This window comes from Poecilia formosa, unplaced genomic scaffold (genome assembly GCF_000485575.1).
Source record: "Poecilia formosa unplaced genomic scaffold, Poecilia_formosa-5.1.2 Scaffold375, whole genome shotgun sequence".
NCBI lineage: Eukaryota > Metazoa > Chordata > Actinopteri > Cyprinodontiformes > Poeciliidae > Poecilia > Poecilia formosa.
In genome coordinates this window covers 532853-557415 of record NW_006800314.1, presented here as the reverse complement: position 1 = coordinate 557415, position 24563 = coordinate 532853, and the positions used below count along the sequence as shown (strand labels likewise).

The following is a 24563-nucleotide window of genomic DNA, read 5'->3' as shown; positions in this document are numbered from 1 at the left end:
TATATATAAATAATTTTTTTTCTTCTGTAAGCAATTTCCCATTTTCCTCAACAGTTTGAAGGCATTAATAAGGATGTCACAGTGACTGCAACAGGGACAGGAGAAGCAATGTTTAATGTAAGTATAACTCATTGTTTGTGAATTTTTTTTTCTGTATTTATATGCTAATGAGACTGTAAATGCTTTTATTTTCATAACTTTTCCCTCGCAAAGTTTTAACAAAGTTTGACCTTTTTGGAGCATGCAGGGAATTATAAGCTATATAATAGATAAGATATACATCCAGTAATTACTTGTAGTAATTTTAAAAGCTTTAAGATGTGTCATACTCAATTTTACTGCAGCTTATTAAAATTAAATCTTCCTTTTAATACGTCTGATTAACAATAAGTAAATGCAGGATAAAGCACTTCTTAAGCTTCTCTATGTCCTTATCTTATCGCAGATAGCAGCTACTTTTGTGAAATTCAGTCCAGCCCAGACTATAAAATCTGCTCACCGGCTTCTCCTTTGTAGTTCGGCCATGTTTGCCTTCAGCTTTACAACTTGAATGTTGCTGCATGGGTGACAGTATGATGTATTTACGGCGTAAAATCAACACATCGCGATAAAATTCACGGGAAAAAAAACAACTATTTATTAGTTATTTTTTATTTTATTTTATTTAATCGGTATTATCGTGAATAATATGATGTGGCCCAGTCCTACTCAATTGCTATTATTCCTTTTCTCTTGAAGATGCTGTGTCAGTATTAGATGCTGAGCTGGTTTACTCCAGAGAAATCCAGGTTGAAATTCATTGTGCTGTGTAATCAAAAACTTTCTGAGGCTGCAACAGTTCTTTTTTTTCTGTGCTTCAGATGGTTTCACTTTATTATGCAATACCAACAAAAAGGGAGAGTGACTGTGAGATGTTTGACCTGACAGTGGAGCTTATTGAAGGTACTGTCATTCCTCCCTCTATTATCTGTGTTTAATGGTTTATTATTTGGGGTTTGGTTGTATCTGCCCTGCTTGCCTTTTTTTGGTCAATGTAACTGTAATCAAATTTGGTTCTTTGCAGTGAGCTCTGAAGAAAATAAAAGAGTGTACAAGCTCAAGATAGAAGTTTTGTGAGTACCGCCATTGCTTTATTGTTATGCAAGCTCAGTTAAATGTGCTTATAAAATTTTAATTAAAAACATTTTATATAGGAACATATTTAAATGTCAGTTCACTTAGCACTTTTATGGCTAAACTGAAACATTTTGTGCAACACACAACATATAACAACAAGAAGCTGTCTAAGGCGCAATAGAAGAAAACATCCTGATCCTGACCTTAACTTCCAATCTGGCTATTAAAGTTCACACAATGCAGCAAGACTGCAATTGTAATATTAGCAGCTCATGCTGTACTGAATAGCCTAAGAAGCACCATAAAGACCCTGGGTCTGTATTGAGATGCACCCACACAGCATTTGTGCAGTAAGACAAAGGTTCTCAAATTTACATCAAATTTGAACACAAATGAGGCAATAAATACACGAGCAAAGCACTAAATACAAGCTAGACTTCAGAGAAAAATGACTGCTTGCATCAATTAGCCGAAAGAGTACAAAAAAAGCAAAGTAGTCTTGTAGCTACAACATACAACACTGCAGGATAAAGAATTAGCCACTTACTATTATAGACTCATGTATCACTGAGGTGGTAAGTAGGCTAAGTCATATTGTGGCCTATTGATGAAATATAAAACTAAGCATTTTCCTATTTTCAGCTGGGATGATGTAAATATTTTTAAAAGCTTGTGTTACTGTTTGAGGCATTGCTGACATTCATGAGATTCTGTGACGCTCTTAAATGTTTTTGTGCATTTGTTTCTGTGTGTTTGCAGGTACAAAAACACGGAGCGCAATGCATCCATGTCAATCTTGGATATTGGTTTACCAACAGGCTATAAATTTAACAAAAATGACCTGGATGCAGTAAGAGTCGCTCACAAACATGGGAGCTAAAATAAATGGTCCTGAATCAGATCTAATACTAACCATAAGCTTTTCTAAATCCGCTGGTTGTGTAGTTGTCTACAGGGCGTGATCGCATCATTGATGAATATGAGGCAAACAAAGAGCTGTCAGAAAAGGGATCCCTGATCATTTATCTGAATAAGGTAAGAATGTGTCTCTGGCTGTTCTGAAATCAAAATGTTTTACATTTGAATTCCAGTTTTTAAGATTTGTCAAACCTAGCAATATCTAAAATAACCACGTGATTCTTTTGAACGTACCGCATCATTGGCGGTTGTGTTAGCATACGGAGTCAAGCAATCTGGAGCATTTGTAGCTTTATCATTTGAAGTACACAAGCATTAAAAAGTGAAATGTGGTTCAACACACCCTTGTCATGATATTAATGACCACCTCTTCTCACAGGTTTCTCACACCCGGCCTGAAGAAATCTCCTTCAGGATAGAACAGAGCATGGCAGTGGAGTTCTTGCAGCCAGCTGCTGTGTCAGTCTACGAGTACTATGACAGTGGGTTTCTGAACAACAACACATGCAACTCAGGCTGAACAAATTACCGTCACAAGATATTTATGTCCGCGTTAAAAGCACAGAGAGCATGCAGTTCATTCAAGATCTGTGTTGTAAATGTATAAATGCTTAAAACATTAATACCTTCATGGATTATTATGCGTTTCTCTGTTAGTTGCTTCAGAGAAACGGTGTGTGAAGTTCTACCGTCCTCAGAGGAAAAGTGGCGAGTTACTGAGGCTTTGCCAGAGCGAGGCATGTCTATGTGCTGAAGGTAACGTAATTATCTGAGCTGATCATGAACCATGAAACACAACACAACTCACCTGGAATGCTAAAACACATTTGGAAACACACTTTTCACCATTTTTCTTTCTTATCCTTTTTAAAACTTTGTTGAAAATGATACAAATGGGGTTTAAAGGAGTGTAGTAACATTTTTTCTTGTAGTTTTTTTTTTTGTAGTTCAGTTCATTGTTTTTTATTGAAGATATTGTTGTTAATTTTCTTCACTCAGTATCGGAGGCCTGTTCAAACATGTTCAAATCCAGCATGTGCACACGTTATTGACGTATAGCCATTTTTACAAATATATATTACACATTTGCTCTCTCACTCTCCTCACAGACGTATCTTACTTTCCTGTTTATCTTTTAGAAAACTGCAGCAAACAGAGAAAAGAGAAAATCAGCAATGATAACCGTCTGGAAAAAGCTTGTGAATCCACAGAATCAAGCAAAATAGATTTTGGTAAGAGTGTTTATTATTATAGTGTGGAATTATAGGGAATTTTTTTTTTTTTGCTAAAGGCTTTATTGAGTGAGAGAGAATTACAGCTTATACATTTTCTTTATTTCAGTTTACAAAGTGGTTGTGGTGGATTTTTTTGACAATTACACAACCGACTCCTACAATGTGCGCATTTTGCAAACCTTTAAGAACGGTGGGTGCTATCTGTTTATTTTGATGGTTTGTATATCTATACTGTGTAAAGAAACAAATTTCTTGGACTACTACTTTAATCTACTTCAGGTTCATAAGAGATTTTGCTTGAATTCAAAGAAAATCTGCCTTTACTGTTAGTAACTATGAACTTTTAAGGGCAATAAACGAGTCCCGAATGCATGTTGTACTCTACTCTTTTCCAACACACCTTTTCTTGCCCAGGAACTACTGATGAGAGTCCACTGGACCAATACCGCACGTTCCTTACTTACCAGCACTGCAGAGAGGCACTAGATCTGAGACCAGGCAAAACCTACCTGATCATGGGTACATCAGCTGATATTCACATCGTCGGCACCTCGTAAGTGTTGTTTATATGGGTTCGAGATTCAGAACTGGCGAGGAGGAGGCTTATTTGACTTCTAGGGAAATAGGATTTCTTGCTGAACCTAAGATTATACATTATTTCAGATTTTTCAGCAAGTTAACTAAATGATAAATGGGTTTCATTTCAATATTTATTATTTAGTTTCTCTGTTAAATCTGTATAATTTTTTACTTTACAAGTAAACATTTTTAGAAAATGCATAATTTTCTAAAAGACTACTTGTCAACTACCCAAAATAAATAGTGTTTAGACACTATTAGGACTAAGTTGTGTATGGCAGAGCCAAAAGCCGTCATATTTTAGGTGAAAATCGACAGGAGACTTTCACTAATTAATTGTATTGAGGCTCATAGCAGTTTTCATGTTGATAAGATTTAAAATGTTATTTTAATGAAATGTGTAGCTCCTTGAATCGTGAGATGATTTTTAATTGAACGCAACTTGCTTTGATAATAAACAGCCAAAATACTTTTAGAGTTTGGGATACGTTTTGTTTAAAACATTTCATAAAAATTTGAAGTCATGTAACATGTATTTTTGATACTCTGATCCACTTGGTCCGTGAATAAAGCATAACCGTCCAAAATCCTGCTTTGTGGAAACTAAACGCATCATTCGATTTTCTGTGTTCAGATTCCGGTACATCATTGGGGAGACTACTTGGGTCGAGTACTGGCCGACCCCAGAGGAGTGCCAGACTGACATACATCGCCCTGTTTGTATGGATTTGGAGCTCATGGAGGATCAGCTAGTAGACTTTGGATGTATAATGAAGAAATAGAAAATGAAAAGTTAGCTGCATTGCTAGTTATTCTGAAATCCTTCTTCTTAATTGTTTTTTTTTTCTCCAAACACAGTTTTAACTTGTTAAGTGAGATTATCATACTTTATATAAACTGTCACTAACAAAGGGCTCCTATAAGTTGATGTTTAATGTCTAAAGTATTCCTTACTAAAATAGTTACAAAGAGCATGCAAATGTATTTGCAGGAACTGTCTCTTGTTTTAAGTACACATGCAAATGGATAATAGTGTGAATAAAATAATTAAACCCCAATTTTTTTTATGTTTTTTTTGCAAGATTTTAATTTAATTATTTTATGCAGTTTTTCTTCTCAGTTGATGCATAATAAAATTAAGATTATAATGGTGCAAGATTCAGACAGCATGATTTTCAATAGTTTGGTTTTAAAGTGTCTCTTAGTAATTCAGATGTTTTATTCCTAGACTCCAAAAAGCGCTGGCTTTTAAATTGTTTGTGAAAATCTGATTTCATCCTACAGTCCTACAATTAACTAAAATCCTTTTTCAATACTATACTGTTGTTTTGGTCAAATTTATGCAGTAAATACATGTAATTAAATGCTACTTTGCTAAACCTAGTGTTTTATCTAGAGTAATTTCCTAGTTAAAACAAACCAAAAAAAACATTATTTGTTATGTAATTTCTAAATTAAGTGTGAAATGTGTTGGATTGAAATTTAAGTTCTAGTGGTTTAAACACGGCTCTGCCATCCCATCTCAGACTTGTTTTTGGACACATTGAACATTAAAGGTAGTCTATCAACCATGTTACACCATATGTGTGTAAAATTATCTGCTTGATTAACTAAAACGGCATATAGTTTTGTGTTGCAAAGGAAAGCATATTAGGAGAAAGTATGTTCAAAGTGAAGTACATTATATTTGAATATACAGACGATGCATGTAGTGGTCCTCCTCTTTTTTTAAACATATTTTAACCAGCTGGAAAAACTCAAATAAAATCTATAAACCACTTCCTACATGCTCAGCAATGTTCCTAAGTAATTTTTTTTTTGTATTCAATTTGTGTTCTAATACTATAAATTTGCAAAAATGCTGCAAAGTTTAGCATTGTTGCTGTTGAGTAGCAGAGAAGGACAGTGTCGGCTGTGGAGTTACATGTAGGAACAGGATGAAGTCAGGAGGCACAGGAGGAGGAAGAGAAAGACATGGAGGGACAGGAGAGAGGGAGAAGTGGAAGGAGGACAGAAAACAGGAGAGCGGAGCAGGAACCAAGACTGACCAACACAGCCTGAACCTGCAAGTGATGATGACTTTCACATGAACATTTGTAATAGCAAAGTTTCAACAGGAGTGGATTATTGTAAGGGTGTGTCTGTCTTTGTTTGGGTTTTTGGAACAAGATGGCATCCGTTCCAGTGTCACGGGTCACACACTTGATAGCCGCACCTTGTGATGGATTACAGACGACAGGATTTATCAAGTCAACTAAAGCTCAAGAAAAATGACTAAGTTTAGATTCCAGCTTTTGCAGTGTCCAAGCCTCGTTTCATTGTCTGTCGACAATGTGGGTTTGCAGTTGGGTCGGTTTATTCTATCCAGCTTCGTCCAGATTCCCTTCAAGAAATGGAAACTTTGTGTGATCAGGCAAGGTCTCACACTCCCAGAGTTTAGTTGATCTCCCGCTAAAAGATTCTTGCCCCAGTTTCCCCTTCTGACTGACCTCAAACACTTCAGACTGATACAGACGTTCCCAGAGGAAAAAAACCAGGAGTAAAATTTACCAAATTGCGTAGTATGTCTCCAGTTTAGCCAAAACAAACTGACCTTTGTAACTTCTTTTATTTGGCTAGAATGTGAATGCTGGGAACCTTTCAAAATCAGTGTTATTTGACTGGAAGCACTGACAGTGATGTTACTCAATAATCTATAAAATCTGTCACTACAGTAGCAAGGTATTGAGAAATGCTACCAGATGGCTACAAGCCATCTTGGAAAGTTTGCTTTGTTGTTATGCATTGCTAGGTGCCAACATGTTCAGGCCTTGAACTTGTTGACTGTGTGCTCTCTTTTGCATCATTTACTGTAAAATGACAGCAAATGACAAAGTTCAAACACAAAGATGAGCAAACAACACATTAACATCTACCAGTTTCTTTAAATGCTCTGTTGAAAAGGACATTGGTCAAAACTACCTCTTTATGTATAATGGAGACTTTATCTGACTCAAATGAATTTGAATTGTGAGCAAGAAATACATCGCCCTGTTTGTATGGATTTGGAGCTCATGGAGGATCAGCTAGTAGACTTTGGATGTATAATGAATATTACAATATGTAAAAGTCCAGAAAAAAAGGGAAACAAGGACTTGGTGAAAGGTTACCAAACCACTTCTCCACACTGACTGATTGGGACTTCGGAGCTTTACTCCACTAGGAGGGGCAAGCTTATGGAGAGCCATTTCAGCCAAAATTACATAAATAAATAAATGGGTGAAATAAATAAAAAATGAGTAAAATAAATCAAAAAATGAATAAATAAATAAATGGGTGAAATAAATAAAAAATGAGTAAACTAAATCAAAAAATGAAGAAAATGAGTGAAATAAATAAAAAAATTGTTAAATAAATAATTTAGCTTTTTCGTTAAACCAATTTTTCAGTTATTTATTTTTCATATCATCAATTTCCCAATTTCTCTTTTCATTTATCTATTTGTCATTTATCCCTTTATCCATTTACCCATTTTTCATTTAATCTATTTTTCATTTAACCACTTTTCAATTTCCCTTTTTCATTAAGCCCATTTTTTCATTTATTTATTTTCCAGATTATCTATTTCTCAATTTCTCTTTTATCTATTTTTCATTTATCTGTTTTTCATTTGTCCATTTTTCATTTATCCCTTTATCTATTTACCCATTTTTCATTAATCTTAGTTGCTTAGTTGCTTAACTTGATTAAATGTTGCAACTGAGTCTCACCACTACAAAAAAAACCTGAAGAGGGGGGCAGACCTTAAGTTTCTTTTTCTATCTTTGTGCCTCATGACTTCATAATTTATCCGTCATAAGACTTTGACTTGAACATTTATTCCAGTATGTTGCTCATTTTATTAACATATGTTTTGTACAGCACAACAGTCTCATGTGCACTTATCAAAACACATAGGGTATGGTAGTCACCGGACTGAATTTAACACAGCTTTTATATACAATCTTGCCAATCTGTAAGTGGGTGAGGCAGAAGAAATGGGAGGAACAAATGGCAGCTGTTTTTAACGGAGCCACAGAGCGAGTGAAGCCACTCAGAGCAGGATGGGATCAGGCAGGAGGATGCGTTGGCTCCAGCTCTGGCTGATCGCCTGCCTTGCGTTTTTCTCTCTTTTCTCTCCAGCTGCTGGATCTCCGACGTAAGCAGGCCATCCATTCATATTCACATATTGATATTTAACCACTTTTCAACAGTGAATTTAGATGACGCTTATGTCTCGTTTTTAATCGTGATAAATCATCTGCTGCCTCAACAGATCAGGCTAACGTTTGTTGTCACATTCAAAGCATATTTAGAGTTTAATAAATAGGATATAAGCTACTTTAACTCATTTTTTTATAGTGGCGTTTCTGCCAGTTGCTTGTGTTGGCACTTCTATTATAAAAAATTATTTCAGGATGTGAATGTCTCAGTTGGTTCTGAAACTGTTTTGCATTTATTGAACACTTTCTTAAACGGTAAAGACTGAAGGTGTTTTTATGTTGCGCAGAATGGATAACATTTACTGTTGTTTTAATTTTGTAGACATTATTATTTTAAGTTTTAGCCGTTGCCTCACACAGACCATATAACATCAATTTACACTCTTAACATGTTTTAGTCCCTGATTTTCTCCCTGTAACAGGATGTCAAATTGGGTCAGAAGGTTTGTTTGAGTTGTATCTTCTGACAGAAATCCACAGCACTTTGGTTAATAATCTATGAGAAAATTGAAGCACATCTTGTTTTGTATTTACTTAGAGATGAATTTCAACAGACTTAACAGAGAATACAGTGATGAAACATTTTGTTGATCTAATCAATACTGGATCAAGGTCACGATCAGAAATGCTGACTACACAACAACATGGGGAGATGTTTTTTTTTTTTTTTTTTTTGATGGTTAAGTTTCCCCTACGCTATCAGTGCAAGTAGCTGTTAGATTGCTGCACTGTTAAGGTTGTAAAGAATGTTTTCAAAATAGTGTTTTCCAAAGAAATTTCTTTAATACTAAGTACATTACTTATACATGTCTGTTTAGTCTTAAGCACAATTCTCACAGGATTGTAAAAACCCAAGTCACAGATGATAATGAGCATCTTTCACACTGCTGTGATGGACGTCTAAACTACGGTTGCTTCTTTCAGATATGTGATGTCTGCCCCCAACCTGCTGAGAATCGGAACAGAAGAACGCATTTTCATTGAGATTCAGGACAATGTGAATCGGAACCAAAATGTGAACGTTGAAATACGTGTGATGAACCATCCGACCAAAGCCACAACATTCACATCCACATCTGTGACTCTAACGGATCAAGCAAACTTCCAGGCCTTTGCAAAAATTGTGGTAAAATGCATGTTTCCTGGAATTACCCAAACCTTTTATGATGATGGAGGCAGCACTTATCACCTGCCTCTGAATGTTTTCCTTTCTAAATGAAGAAACTGAAGTTAGTTGGTCAACTTTCTGTTGACGGCAACGTGAAAATCTAAATAAAATACTTGATGTTTGTGGTCGTAATGTATAAAAATGGAGGCCATGTATATGTTCACATGGTGATGGATGTTTCTGTGTTTGAATTTATTTACTTACAGGTAAAATATTGGACTTTTTTTTATTATTATTATTACCGGTAATTCAAATCCAGCAGCTCAGAAATGCATCCTCTGCTTACATTTTTGTCTACATCTGTGATCTCGAGCTCCAGTCCTCAAGGATGGCAGTAATGCAACGCCAGTGGATGCAAGTTGTCATTAAAATCTAAAGAAGTCGCGCTCAAAGACTCGTCTGCTGCAGCTCTTAGATGTCTCTCTGCTTCACCTGGCCCTAATATTAGCTCATTAGCCGCATATTTTAATCAACTGCTTGTTTCTCGCAGATTCCTCCTGAAACATTTGCCAACGACCGTAATGGAAAGCACTATGTTACTCTTCAAGCACAATTCCCTGATCAATTGCTCGAGAAGGTTGCATTAGTTTCCTTCCAATCTGGCTTCATTTTCATTCAGACTGACAAACCCATCTACACACCCAGCAGCTCAGGTGAGTCCAAAGCCAGAACAATCTGCCGTCACAAATGTTGTTTGAAGAATTTTAATCTTGACGTTCAAGACCATTGAATCTACAGGCAACGTTCATACACAAGAGTGGTCAAACAAATGGAGATGATATAAAAAAAACACACATCAAACATAAATGAAGCATCATATAAGTAAAGAAAATATGAGAAGAAATAATGTAAAAAGAACTATTTGTTTCTGAGGTTTTCACGTGCAGCATGCTACTTGGAAAGCAATGCAAAGTGCATAATCTGTCTGTTTCTGTGCCTGTGACAGTTCGCTACAGGATTTTTGCGATGTGGCCCGACATGCAGTCCCAATCGGATACTTCAGTCAATTTTGAAATTGTGGTATGTTGCAAGATATTTCACCTGAATTGCTTTTAATGTCTAATGCTTCCCTGATCGATTGTTGTTGCTGTCTTTTTGTAAACTGTATTATTACTGGACAGCATCTTGAAAAATGCTTTATAGATAAAATGTATTATTTCTGCTATTATTCCGATTTTTATTGTATTTATGTGTATATCCACCCTTTAATTTGGGTATGTTTATTTTGTGTTAATATTTTTGCATCAGCTCATTTAGCCAAGTGTCTCTTGTACCATTTTCCAAAGCTGGTGAATTTTTTTTCCACCAATTTGTTCTAGTTTGCATATCAGTCAACAAGAGGTTACGACCCACATTGCTGCAGTTGCTCATGGTGGCATTAGGAAAGGCAACCGCGTCAGAAAATAATGCATAAAATGTGGGTGGGTTTTCTCTGATTAGTTTTGCACTTCAATTGTTGAGATGCAGCAGAAGGGGAAACTAACCCCCCGGTCCGTAGGCCTGAGTACCTGCGTCCAGCTTCATAAGCCACCGAATTTTAAACAAAATCTGTAAAGAGTTCATAATGTCAAGCTTTCTAACGTGGATTCATTTTCAACAGCCACTTTTCTTTGGTCTAGAAAGTGAACAACATGAACAAAAAGTTTCATGAATTGCTGGATAAATGTTCCTTTGTGGTTTTCACATAGTTGTGAAAATATTCCAATTACATTTCAGTTACACCTGGCATTAACTGCAGTGCCGTAAGTGTCTGTTTTTGTCACCAACTCAAAGCAGCGCTGTAGATGAGCTGCCGTTCAAGACAACACACTGGGCTTCTCATCGTTAACTTGCTGCTCCTACTGTAAAATGCCTAGAAGCGCCAGTCAGTCAGCCGGCCAGCCGAACTATGGAGAAATTAAATCTAAACCAGTGAGAGTCAGCTCTGCAGACATAGACCAGACCTTCAGACCATAAAATAAAATAAATTACTTTTTTTTTCTTGAAGAAATTTTCTTTTTGTGTTTATTTTTAGACCCCGGCTGGAATTGTTATAGAGTCTAAAATAATCTCACTCAGGAATCTGGCATCAGGAATCTACACGGATGAGTACCGTCTGGGTAATATTGTCAGGTGAAGGACCTTTCAACATCGTTAGATCTTTGAAACGTTTATGATTGTATTATTTATCCCCGTCGGAGAGCTACCTCCTACTTTTTGTTGTACTTGTGTGCAGCTTTGGAAATTGGAAGATGGTGGCCAACTTTCACAGCAATGCAGCAGAGAGTTTCACTACAGAGTTTGAAGTTAAAGAATATGGTAAATCCCTTTTAAGTTCTTCATTTTAATAAAGACCATCTATTTTAAATGCTTTAATACACCAAAAATGCTGTCCTGTTTCGCAGTGCTTCCCAGCTTTGAAGTTAAGTTGTTGCTTCCGCCCACGACTCCCTTCTTCTATGTTGACAGCAATGCCCTCGATATCACCATCAAAGCTACGTAGGTTGATGCAGACCTTTGATTGTCCTGTTTTTCTTAGAGACATGTTCACCGTTCTTGTCTGGTTTTAGGTATACGTTTGGTAGAGAGGTGGATGGAACCGCTTATGTGGTGTTTGGGTTCATAAACGGCAATGAAAAAAAGAGCTTTCCAAGTTCCCTTCAAAGGGTCCCGGTAAGTACCTTCATGCAGCTGATCTGCATTTCTCGTCTGAAAGTTTGCTAGTGAGCTTTATTTTTTTTTTCATTACATTTTTTCCCCAGTCCCCTCAAAGATTTACCCCATTCAGAAGAAAGTGTATTTATGTTTAGCCAAAATCGTTTAAAAGTTAAGCTGGTTTGTCCATTTTTCTCCCCACTTTAATGAAGATTGTGATCAAAATTAACATCCGTTTGTGGCCAATGGCAGCCATTGGCCGCACAAAGGCTAAAATCATTTTTAGCCTTATTTAAAAGACTTTTAAGGATTTGTTGCCGAGTGGCAGTGGGTGGCTGCCACTGGTTCTGCAGGCAGATCAGTGTGGAAACTTTGGATGCTGGGCTTGTGTCAAACAAGACAAATAAAGATGTAGTGTCTAATTAACCTCCCATGAGTTTGTTTGGAGTATCGGGAAATTAACAGTAGAAAAGAAAACGTGAATGATTCAATGAGTGCAGATAATGAAGCATCCTGCTATCAGCTTTTGTGTGGAGCTTCTTTGTCCAAGAGAGGGGAAACCCTCCAATGCCACATAAAAAATTATTAAGATTGAATCATCTTTCAAAATTAACTTTGACCAGCAATCCAGGACTACTGAAGTGACAGAAACATATGTTTTAAAGTCAACCACAAATTATATAAATGTGTTTGTGTAATAGGGCTTTCAATCCAGGTTACATTGCTGGTTTCATGCAAATTCAAGTGTTTCGGTTTTTAACCTAATCCTTGCATGATATTTTTACAGATCCAAAATGGGAATGGAATGGTAACTCTACTGAAGAAACACATCACAGAAATCCACAAAAACATCCTGGATCTGGTCGGAAAGTCCATATACGTGTCTGTCAGTGTGCTGACTGAGAGCGGTAAGAGACACTGCATTTAACTTTGAGACCATGAGTTAGATGTAGACACAACACTGACCTAAAGGAAAACATCCAAAATGTCCTTGTGCGCTTTATTCACGTAATGTTAAATTGGTGCAAGAGACAAAAAAAAAAAAAGGTTTCAGTTCTCAGGCTGCCATTGCACATGAATAAAGAGGCAGAGAGGATTAGTGAAAAAGCCATATGTAATACATTACAATACGCTATGAATGGAGGCTCGTCTGTCATGTGTTTTTCAAAGATAACGTTAAAGAAGGTATTAAACATGCTTTTTATTAAACCCCCATTTCTGTTTTAAAATTGTTTTCATTGCTCTGATGTACTACTCTAATATAAGACATTTTTAAGCAGCTGTAAGCGTTTTTGTGCAGCATTATTCTATTGATGTTTTTGTGCACATTCTACAAAATAGAGCAAAATAGTGTCATGTGTTGAAACATCACACAGACAACAGCCCAGATGTTTCTAATTTCATCTAAAGATAAAAATAAAAAAAATAGTGTTGGAAAGCCGAAATAAAAATTAAAACGTGTTTTCAGGTTTTAGGCATGGAAGTAGAAGGAGTACTATCAGAGGTGGTCATGGAAAAAAATGTACCGTATTTTCCGCACTGTAAGCCGCACTGGATTATAAGGCGCATAGAATAGTCGCTACAGTAGAGGCTGGAATTACGTTATGCATCCACTAGATGGAGCTGCAGTAAACAGAATATCAACAAAACAGTCCGACTTCGGTCGGCAAGGAGAGCCTTCCGGAACTGGGCCAGGACGTGGCCAGACAATGGTCACCCTTCTCCGTTCGCGCACAGCATGTTTGTGGAGAACGTGGTGCTAAATGACCTGCAGTCGACCTGATTCTAGACGGTGGGTAGGTAGATAGGTCAAACTTTATTAACAAACCAGCGTTCTGACAACTATCCCAGCATGCACCGCGCGCTTCTTCTTCTACGGGTGAAAATGAAGTCGGCGGCTGCTTACCGTACTTGCTAGACCTGTTGTGGCTCAATATTGGTCCATATATAAGGCACACCGGATTATAAGGCGCACTGTCAGCTTTTGAGGAAATTGAAGGTTTTTATGTGCGCCTTATAGTGTGGAAAATAAGGTAATTGTAATGTTTTCAGGTTGAATGTCTATCCAAAATCAATTCTCAAACGACATTTGCTTGAAATAGTTGTAGAGGAAAAACTCTGCGCCTGTGGGATTTTTGTTCAGGACAGTGCTCCATCCATTTTGTTTGTCATTAAGTGACATATTGATTCTGGGAACTAACAAATGCCCATTAATTTACGACAAAACGTCTCTTTGTCTTCCTCAGATATTCAGGTGTGAGATTGACAACATTGCTTAAATTAATTAATTCTTAAAAACTAAATGTGCTTCTCAAAAATACAACTTTCTTAATAACTGAATGGACTGGGTAGGTAGATGAATTGGGCTTTATTTGTAAAATTTTAAATATAGAGAAATCTCCCGAAAATAGCATTTAGTGCAGCTGAAGTGTAAAAAGGTGCTAGACCTGCCTAAGTAAACCTTGCTTATGCATTCCTGACAGGTAGCGAAATGGTGGAGGCAGAATTAAAAGGGATCAAGATTGTCCAATCCCCTTACACGATCCACTTCAAAAGAACACCCAAACATTTCAAACCAGGGTTGTCATTTGATGTAACGGTAACGTACAACTATCCATATGTAAAAATAAGAAAACATTGTAATTATTAAGTTATGTCATTGTTGTACTATTGTTAATATAAGTGAGAGTTATTAGACATATATTATATTAATTACATAAAGTTAAAGTTCTCCTGTTGCCAACGGCAGGTAGAAGTTTTGAATCCAGACGGTTCTCCAGCAGAGGGCATCCCTGTCTCCGTCAATCCCGGTGGAGTTTTGGCCACCACTAAAAGCAATGGGATAGCAAGAATTCCTATTAACCCCGGGGGAGAGATACAGAGCCTGCAAATCACAGTATGTTTCCAGAAATGTCTCATGTAATGCTTTCTATCAACCTTGTTTGTTTGAATCTTTTCATGTGTGGAATCTTGATTATTATTATTATTATTATTATTATTGTTGTTGTTTTTGCTACATTACAACTTACCACTTCTTCAACTTTAACATTTGCATATTAATATGTTTGTTCTGGTAAAGGTGAAAAATTGGAACTACATTACTTTAGACGTCTTGAAAATATTCAGTCTTTAAGATTTTTAAAAAAGTCCTATTTAAAGGGGGAAAAAAATAGTTGTAGAGCCATGATTCTGATTAATGGCATGGTTTGAAAATAGGCAGGTAACCATCATTTTCCTTCAGCTTACATTTCTGTATTGATTTCTTTAAATAAGCAAAACTCACTATAATGAGCAGAAGGGAACTCATCTGTCGGTCTGTATCCACATCGTGCATTTTGATAAGTTATCCGAGTTGCTGAAATAAACTTTTCCAAAATATTAATCTTATTTATAGGATTTGTGAAACTTTTAACGAGTCTGTACCTACCTCAGCTAATCTGTGTGTTCTTTACCTTAATTCAATTGATTTTCCACAGGCAAGGACTAATTATCCCCCAAATGCACCAAATAGACAAGCAACGGCCACAATGGTTGCTCTTCCCTATAAATCCCCAAGCAACAGCTTACTTCACCTAAGTAAGCGTTGTCCTCAAAAAGAACAATTTAAGTAATACCAGCCATGGAAAATGTAGCATATTAAATATGTGCGTTAATGTGAGAAACAACATTTCAGGTGTTCACACAGCAGAAGTGGAGCTAGGGGATTCGATGAAACTCGACCTCTACTTCACCAAACCAGAAAGTCAGGAAAAACACATCACCTACCTGGTGAGAGTCGGTCTGCAGTTTGCACACAATTCTTTGTTGTTTCGTCTGAACACTGAGGGATTAATGAACAAGTTTGTTTCCCTAGATATTAAGCAGAGGTCAGCTGGTGAAACATTTCAGAGAAAAGAACGTTAATCTAAACCAGATGTCGGTGACAGTTGACATTACAAAGGAAATGCTGCCATCGTTCCGCATTGTAGCCTACTACCACACAAGTTCAAATGAACTGGTGTCAGATTCTGTTTGGGTGGACGTGACCGACACCTGCATGGGAAAGGTGAGAGACGCTGAAAGCATGATGTTGGAGAAACGATAAAGAAAATGTAAATGTTGTGTTTGCCTGCCCGTTAGCTGACACTGGAAATGAAAACGCCTGCTGCAAGCTATGAACCTCGGAAGACTATCAATGTTTTAGTAACAGGAGACCCAGGGGCCACAGTGGGCATGGTGGCTGTCGACGACGCCGTCTACATACTGAACAACAAGAACCGCCTCACACAGAAAAAGGCAAATTTTTATGGTGTTTATAAGAATTTAACAGAGACAGAACAAAAAAAAAATACAATAATCCAAAGCAAAAGTCAAAACATTCTGATGCCTATTCAATATGAAAAGAAAAATTGACAAACTAGCTCTCTGTAAGATAAATATGATGTTTCAAACACAAGTGTGAAGCTCTGATGTTCTGCCTTGTCAGGTGACATTTTATTTTCAATCCACCCCTTTGACTAGATATGGGACGTGGTGGAGCAATATGACACAGGCTGCACAGCAGGTGGAGGGAAGGATGGCAGGAATGTGTTCTACGACGCAGGACTCCTGTTTCAGAGCAGCCATGATGGATCACCGTCCAGAACAGGTCACACTTTCCCCTACATTTGTTTTAGTGTTAACCACCAAAGGATCACAGCTGCTGCCCTCTGCTGGTTGTATTATGCAAGCAGCAGCTAAGCAGCGTTTATTTACTCAGAGTAGCAGGATAATAAAACACCAACAAACGTTAATCTAACCCAACTTAAAAAATACTTAATATTTTGTCATATCATGTTTGGGCATGGATTTTGTATTAGCAGTGAAACACCAAAAAGACAATCAAAGTAAATAAAAAGAAACAACAGCAAAACCGATTGGGTTGAACTAAGAAGAAATTAGTTAAAGAAAGAAAATGATTTGTAAAAGGCCAGAAAATTGTAAAGTGATGGACAGTAAGAAGATCACAGTGCTTGTTGCTGTGTCCTCTTTCAAGGAAGATGATAAACGGCATAAGCTAGATTATGATTGGTCTAACCTGAATTTAATCATCAGACATGAAACAATTGGATCTACACTCAGTATGTTAGGTTCAGAAAATAATCATCATTTCTGCAATTTGAATCATCTACTTCTTATTTTTACATGAAACTTTCATGGATGTGTTATTTATACATTGTGGAATTTGATATTAAGATTGTGTTTCTGAAAATTCCTGCTTCTAGATCTAAAATGCCCCACTGCCACCAGGAGGAAAAGAGAAACCACTATCTTGGAAGTCAGAACCAGCTTAAGTAAGAATTAATTTTTTCACAGTATTTTTCTAATACTAGTGTTAATTTGTGGATAACAAGCCAATAATGTTACTGTTAATTGAATTGTGCCATGAGTTTTATAGTACTTATAAAGCAATATTGTCTCTGTAATGTCATTTCTTTCCCCCACACACATTTCTCTTGACAATGTCGATCTCTGTGATTAGCCTTCCTCAGCTTGAGATCGAGTTACATGTGTTAGTTTCAAAAAAGATTTTAATGGCAATTATTGATGAACTGAATCAGACGGAAGTTGTGCAAAACTGAAGACTTAGCAGATTATTGGTAAATTTTTGTGATAAAGACAGAGCTGTAATGTATAAAAAGCTTTGACATGTGCGTCCTCATTTCATGTCTTTGTCAGTAAGTGGTTTCAGAACCCATTTACAAAAGGACTGCTGTTTGGATGGGATGAAGGAAATCCCCGTCTCATACACCTGTGAGAGGCGCACCGAGTACATCGTGGATGGTCCAGAATGCAAGCAGGCCTTCCTGCATTGCTGCAACGAGATGAAAAAACAGAGAGACGAGAGGAAGGTGGAAATCCTACACCTAGCTCGCAGTAAGAGACGAGCACACGATTTGCTCTCATTTCTATTCAAAGTCTTTTCTTAAACAAACAAACAAGAAAACATTGGTCGTTTCTAATCTTTTCCCGAGGTGAGACAGATGATTACAAGGTATCCAATGATGAAATCGTGTCGCGCTCCAATTTCCCAGAAAGTTGGTTTTGGAAGGATATTTCACTAAGATGCCCTGCAAACGACCCCAACTGGTAATAAGAGCAGCAGAAGAAAACATGTGGCTACTAAACGCTAAATGTTTTCACACCAACATGATCTCTGGTTGTTCCATCAGTAACACCGTGACAGCTCAGAAGACTGAAGCTTTGCCGGACACAATCACAACGTGGCAGCTGACTGCCGTCAGCATGTCAAAAACTCATGGTGAGCGTCAGCGGTCTGTAGTCGGGTTTCATCTGCTGCTGTTTCACTTTACAATGACTTCAGTGTGCCAGACGTCTCACTAATATTTAAATGTTTGTAGTCATATTGCACTACTTAAAAATACATATTCTTTAAGCTTTAGCATTATGATTTCTGAAATGATCATTTCTACTTGTCTGTGCTGATGAGAATATAAAAATGTCATGTCTCTTGCACGTATGCAAAATAGTTCTGTAGTTTATGCTTGTCTGACACGAATAAAAAGCCCAGACCACAGTTTACAAGAAGTAAATCTCTTTAAAGACTTCAGTAGAAAAGCACTTTTTTATATCCTTCAAGGCTTTTGATTTCTATCTCATTTTGTGGGGTTTTTTCTGCTTCATTAAAGGTCTCTGTGTGGCCAAACCACTGAAGATCATTACCTGGAAGCCGTTCTTTATTGACCTAAGACTGCCCTACTCAGCTGTTCAAGGAGAGCAACTGGAAATTAGGGCAATTCTCCACAACTACGATGACAATCCCATAACTGTGAGTTTGAGGTGTCTGGAATACAGTCTAATCCAGACTGTATGTGTCACACACTTTGAATATTGAATCATACATACTCCTCTTTTTGTCTTTATCTTTGTCTGCCCTTTGCTCTTAAAATGACAGACTGAGATTGAGTTTTTCCTTGTTAAACTCCCAACCTCATTCTGCTCTCCAGGTACGCATTGAGCTAAAAGAGGAGGCCAGCATCTGCAGTGCAGCTTACAAAAAAAAGTGGTTTCGAAGTGAGGTCCAGGTCGGACGCCAAACGACAAGAGCTGTACCATTTATCATTATTCCCATGAAGCATGGATCTTTTCCTATTGAGGTCAAAGCAGCTGTTAAAGGCTCTTTCCACTCAGATGGAGTCAGAAAGATGTTGCTTGTTGTGGTAAGAGAGACGAATGCCTGCTCTACACTTTTACTGTGCTGAAACATCTTCCAGATAGGATGTTAGCATCCTATTGTTAGCATCTTCCAGATAGACCTCCGCATTTCCATATTTGATAAGTGCAACAGTACTTTGATAAGTACAGTATCCTTCTTTCGTTAAAACTTTAAGGGGAATATGTTTTTTGGCAGTTTTCACTGTTTAAACCAGGAATTGGGAAAGAAAATACTGGAGAACATTTAACAAAACATGTAGTAAGATCACTCCCCCTTATCCAGTTTACCTAACTCAGCTTTATCCCTCAAAGAGTATAAATATTTTATTTTTTGTTTGATTTCTTTATCTTATAACACAATGGGGAAATTCATGCCAAATCAAAAAACTGAAATTTTGAGATGCTCTATGATAAGCAACATTAGGTGCAGCAGAAAACTTTGTTTTAGTCATGTGTAATGGTAACTGCAAGTACCCAAATATGGAGATGGAATCCAGTCAACACAGGATTTTTTACTCGTGATTTGTTTCTTTTTCTAGCCTCAAGGTGTGCTGATGCAAGAGCAAACAAAACGAATTCTAGATCCTGCTAGAAAAGGTAAGTTTAGGGAACCAGTCTAATTTTTAGATTTGGGAAAGTGGACCCTTGTGCACAAAGATTCTCAGAGTCCTCTCACAGAACTCCTACTTTAGCACAAACAAATCCTGCAAGGGAGTTTTAGCTTAAGAGTAAAAAAGTGTGGGTGACCCGATGCAAGGTGTGACGCTGACTTCAAGTGACTGTGATTGGTTTAAACACAAATCAAAATAACTGGAACCGTAAGAAGTTCATAAAACTCCATATTAAAGCTTCAGCATGTAACATTTATTAAGAAAAATATGGCTATTAAATATTTGTTAAAACCGTCACTGGTGCCCAGTGCTTACTGCAGAAATACTCACTCAATCAGAAACAACCAATCAGGGTGAGGGTCTTAGCACTGTCAGTCATGCTCGGGTATTCGCTGCTCATACCCTTCCCGCTTGCTCTCTGCTGCATTACGTCCAGAGCGCCACTAGAGGGCCTGCCATGCATGTTCAGGCTTGTTAGCATGGTCACTGTTAATGGCGGAAAAACAATTTTCCTGTTATGGTAAATTGCTTCCCTGGCATTATCACATTGACCGGCTGGTGAAGTAAAGGGCACAGAAACCAAACAGGAAAAAGGAGCAGTGCCTGCTGTTGGCATATCTCTATACGTTTCATGAAGAAAGTCTCTCCTTTCTAAAATGCTGTCATTGGAGCTATTTTTAGTCTTAGGAATATTTGTGCATATGGTTCCTGATGTCTTGCTGTTTCCCATCACAGGCGGAAGGCAAGAGGAAATTATTAACAGTGACATTCCCATGGCCCATCTGGTTCCAAATACACCGGAGAGCACTCTGATCTCTCTGACAGGTGAGAGGAAGTAGTGCACAAAGCTGCTGACATTGGATCCCGTTGCATCCACATTATGTTGCTGCAGTAAATATGCTTCACCGAAAAAAATTATAGTAGTTAAAGTTGTTAATGTTTCAGCACCTCACTATGGTGCTATGGACAAATTCCACACAGCAAACACCCTTATTGGGCAGGATTTGAACCCAAGACCTTCTTCTTATGAAACAACTGCACAAACCCCCTTCCACTTTGACATTCACATCAGGAAAAGTTACACAATGAGAACTCAATGCAAAGAAGTCAAGTTATTTCCATCAACAGGACAAGAGTTTAAAGTTCTTGTACTATTTTAGTATTTGCATGCCTACTGGATTGTTATTGACAATGTATTTTATGTGTTTTCATAAAATGGCATTGATCCCACAAGTAGGTGACTTAGGTTCACTGCCATCTAGTGCAGAGTAGTTGTCTTACAATTGGGAGGTTGCAGGTTTGATTCCAGCACTCAACTTCATGTGTTTCAGTGTTTAAATATTTGTAAGAGTTTGGGTGAATGTGTCTGCAGTGTAAAGCAATTTGGTAAGTATGACAAAGCTTGTTAGAGCTAGCTATTTAGGACGTTGTTAAATCTGCTCCATCATCTTCATCACTTTTTGTTAGATGTAGCCAAATTAACTTTGCAGTCCAAATCAAATGTTGGCAGTCACGAAAAATAGAGGCAATGGTGGTATATTTTTTCTAGAGATTCCCATGTTGTTTTCCAACGACAATCCTGATCACTAACTTTTTTTTTTTTTTTTTTGAAAACACAGGCATCGGGCAGATGAATACACTGTTGGATAATGTCATTAGTGGGGAGTCCATGGGTAGTCTAATTAGAGCGCCCTCAGGATGTGGAGAGCAGAACATGAAAGATGTGACCCTGCCTGTAATTGCAGCTTTATATTTGGACAAAACCAACCAATGGGAACATGTGGGCTTTGAAAAGCGCAATGAAGCCATACAACACATTAAAACAGGTAAGCTTCATAGACCCTTTTTAGGTGCAAATACCATTTATATAATGTTACCTGCAACATACTAAACGTTAAAAAAAAAAACCTTCATTAACACAGTAAATTTTCTAAAACTATATTTTGTGATACTTCAAAAGGTAATCAAAAATTTTTGTTGACTTTTTGCAGGTTACGAAACACAGTTAAAATTTCGTAAAGATGATGGATCTTTTGCTATGTATTCATTCAAACCAAGCACCACCTGGTAAGATACTCATTTATAAATTCCACATTTCATAGAAATTTCTACAAGAAAATATTTTATTATTGTCCTCTTCTCACCTCTCTCTTGGAAAGGTTGACTGCATATGTTGCCAAGGTGTTTCCCATGGCAACAGCCCATGTGCACATTGATACCAGTGTGGTATGTGGTGCTATCAAGTTTCTGATTCTTCAGACTCAGAGACCAGATGGCATGTTTGTGGAAGTTGGAGAGGTTTCAGATAAGAGCATAATTGTGAGTACAATACATCAGGTAACACCGCCTTATAAATATGGTGTAAAAACAGAAAAGATGCCACCAACTTTGTACCCAATGTACTTGAAAAGGGGGATGTGGGCGGTGTAGATTCAGATGCCTCCATGACTGCTTTCTGCCTGATTGCCATGAAGGAGTCGAGTAGAATGTGTTCTGATTACGTTCCTGTGAGTAGCAACCTCCACACAGCTTTTCCAGACCTTTCATACGGTTTGTTCAGACATCATTTACTTCACCATAAATTAAAATGGTTTATCTCCTCTTTTGCTAAATAATGAACTCATTATACAGCATTTTTCCTGACCTTGTCATGACTTATTTTGAGTAATGTTTTTGCACAAAAGAGCCTTTCAAGCAGCATGAGAAAAGCACAAGCCTACTTGGAACAACGACTGCAGAGGCTCACCAACCCTTACGCTGTTGCGCTGACATCATACGCCCTGGTGAACTTTAAAAAACTGGACAGAGGCGTTCTCTTCAGGCATGCTGCCCCAGGTCTCCTAGCATAACATTTCAATAAGAATACAGAAATAACTAAGAGGCTAATCACACACAAACTGTAGTAATAATCTCAGGAAGTTTTCCACAGATCAAACACACTGGCCTGTTCAAAAGGGGAAAGATGCTACACTGGAGGCCACAGCTTATGCTCTTCTTGCACTTGTTAAGGACCAGGTGGGTGTTGTGACAAATGACAGACTAAAAATCCTAAAAACTAAATATTTATATATATATATATGAGATTTTATTTTTGTGGTCTTATGTCAGTTTTAATCATGAAATTGCACCGGGATTTCTGTTTTACAATGTCACTACATAATGACACTTGATTCTGGACATTTCGATATAGCTGGGCAGTGCAAGAACACAGCATTTTATTAAAATGTACAAGTTTTGTGCTTTTATGCCACATAATTGCAACTATTTCAAAAGGATTAGCCAATCCGGACCTGGGTAAAATAGTAGCACTGTAGGAGTATGATTTCAAGTCGACTTTTAAGCAAAGGGGTAAAGACACATCTCATGGCACAAAGTTTTGCTATAGCATTGATGGCATTTCTTGACAAAGTGGAGAATAATTGGTTTTCAATGTGCTATGCAGTTACAGTTGACAAAACTGTAATAACAAGACAGCTGCCATGAGAAAATCAATATATCTGAGATACCAAAAACGCTTAAGTACACTCACTTTTCAAACATTTTACTTAAAAGTAGATGTTTATGGTACTTTACTCCTGCATGGAGACTAATAGACTTTGGAATAAAAATGTGAATGTCTAACTTTTCAGATCAGATTTAAATTGTATTCATAAGTCATGTCTACTTCTACAGGTGTTATTACAGTGAAATACCTTTCTCAAACTTTCTACTGTCCTACAAATTTTGCCAGATGAAATAATGATGAAAAAGCAAAAACAGGGTTTTCTGCTCGCTTGGAATACAGAGTATTTGGCTTCTCTGCATCCAAGTCCCCATTGCTGTGCTTAAAATCCTAAAAATTGGAGATTATTCTATGTAATTAGTAGATTAAATGAATTGCCATAATCCCAAAAGGCATTAAGATCACGTAACACATTCAGTGAAACATTAAAATAAAACACAGGGGGGGTTTGCCTCCTTTTCTTAAAGGCATTTGAAGAAGCTAAACCTATTGTACGATGGCTCAGCCAACAGCAGAGGTACGGTGGAGACTACGGAGCAACTCAGGTAATTCAAAACTCTCGATAGGTCAAGCACTTTGTTTGTAATGAAAAAATAAATTGTTTCATACTTCTCTTCTGTTTAATCTGATATTTTGATGCTGAATTCTATATTTTTCTCCAGGCTACTATAATGGTGTATCAGGCTGTAGCAGAGTATGCCTCCAATGTGAACGAGCCTCCTTTTGATCTCAATGTGGACGTATCAGTAAAAGGCAGGTCACTGATGAACAAGATCAACTTGAACAATCAAAATCACTACAGCACTAGAACATCTAAGGTGAGAAGATGGATCAGAACTGCTAACAAGAGTGAAAACTACTGCTTTCCATGGAATATTTACAATTAAAAGTGACAAACTAAGGTCTATTTAGTACAAAATCTATAATGTAACCTAAAAAACATAACATCAGACTGAAAAACAAACCCAGCATACCATAGTGAAATATAACCTTTGCAGGCTTTTGTATCGATTCTTTTGAGGAACCTTTAAAATTCACTCGTTGACCTGTTTATTGGATGCATAAGCTCAAACAAATGTAAGAAACTCAGTGGATTTTGACATCTAGACCTGATTAGCTGTTGAAGTTGAAACCATTGCGTCAGAAGAAAAGAAAAGCCATTGTTGTTTCAGATTCAAATGGTCTGGCACCAACAGTCATGCCATTATCAACAGTGTCTAAACTGTGCAGAACAATCCCTGAGGTTTAGGAATATACAGTGAGCAGACTGAGTTGGTAGAAAGGCAACAGTGGATCCGATAACCACTCAATGAGACCAGTGTTACTTCAAATGAGACCTTTATGTTTTGAATATATATATATATA

The 24563-nt window shown here is 37.3% G+C and overlaps 2 protein-coding genes across 3 annotated transcripts in view; both read left to right on the top strand.

Annotated features, from left to right (window-relative positions):
• Positions 1-28: 28 nt before the first annotated feature.
• On the top strand, positions 29-4906 carry LOC103154178 (complement C3-like). Its single transcript, XM_007575373.2, has 11 exons — positions 29-117; positions 861-942; positions 1064-1112; positions 1876-1966; positions 2062-2151; positions 2414-2516; positions 2692-2790; positions 3174-3266; positions 3376-3459; positions 3684-3822; positions 4483-4906. The coding sequence occupies exons 1-11, from the start codon at positions 109-111 to the stop codon at positions 4628-4630; spliced, it is 987 nt and encodes a 328-aa protein (XP_007575435.2). The 5' UTR covers positions 29-108; the 3' UTR covers positions 4631-4906.
• Positions 4907-7896: 2990 nt separating this feature from the next.
• LOC103154177 (complement C3-like) overlaps positions 7897-24563 on the top strand; it is a 26553-nt gene continuing 9886 nt past the window's right edge. For both annotated transcript variants that reach the window (XM_016662489.1, XM_016662490.1), the window contains exons 1-18: positions 7897-8025; positions 9014-9215; positions 9748-9910; positions 10204-10277; positions 11272-11369; positions 11473-11555; positions 11642-11735; positions 11807-11909; positions 12679-12799; positions 14375-14490; positions 14641-14787; positions 15368-15467; positions 15565-15659; positions 15745-15936; positions 16011-16166; positions 16392-16518; positions 17135-17203; positions 17589-17786. In XM_016662489.1, coding sequence (XP_016517975.1) covers positions 7931-8025; positions 9014-9215; positions 9748-9910; positions 10204-10277; positions 11272-11369; positions 11473-11555; positions 11642-11735; positions 11807-11909; positions 12679-12799; positions 14375-14490; positions 14641-14787; positions 15368-15467; positions 15565-15659; positions 15745-15936; positions 16011-16166; positions 16392-16518; positions 17135-17203; positions 17589-17786 — 2233 coding nt within the window. In that variant the 5' untranslated portion in view covers positions 7897-7930. The remainder of the gene's footprint in view (positions 8026-9013; positions 9216-9747; positions 9911-10203; positions 10278-11271; positions 11370-11472; positions 11556-11641; positions 11736-11806; positions 11910-12678; positions 12800-14374; positions 14491-14640; positions 14788-15367; positions 15468-15564; positions 15660-15744; positions 15937-16010; positions 16167-16391; positions 16519-17134; positions 17204-17588; positions 17787-24563) is intronic.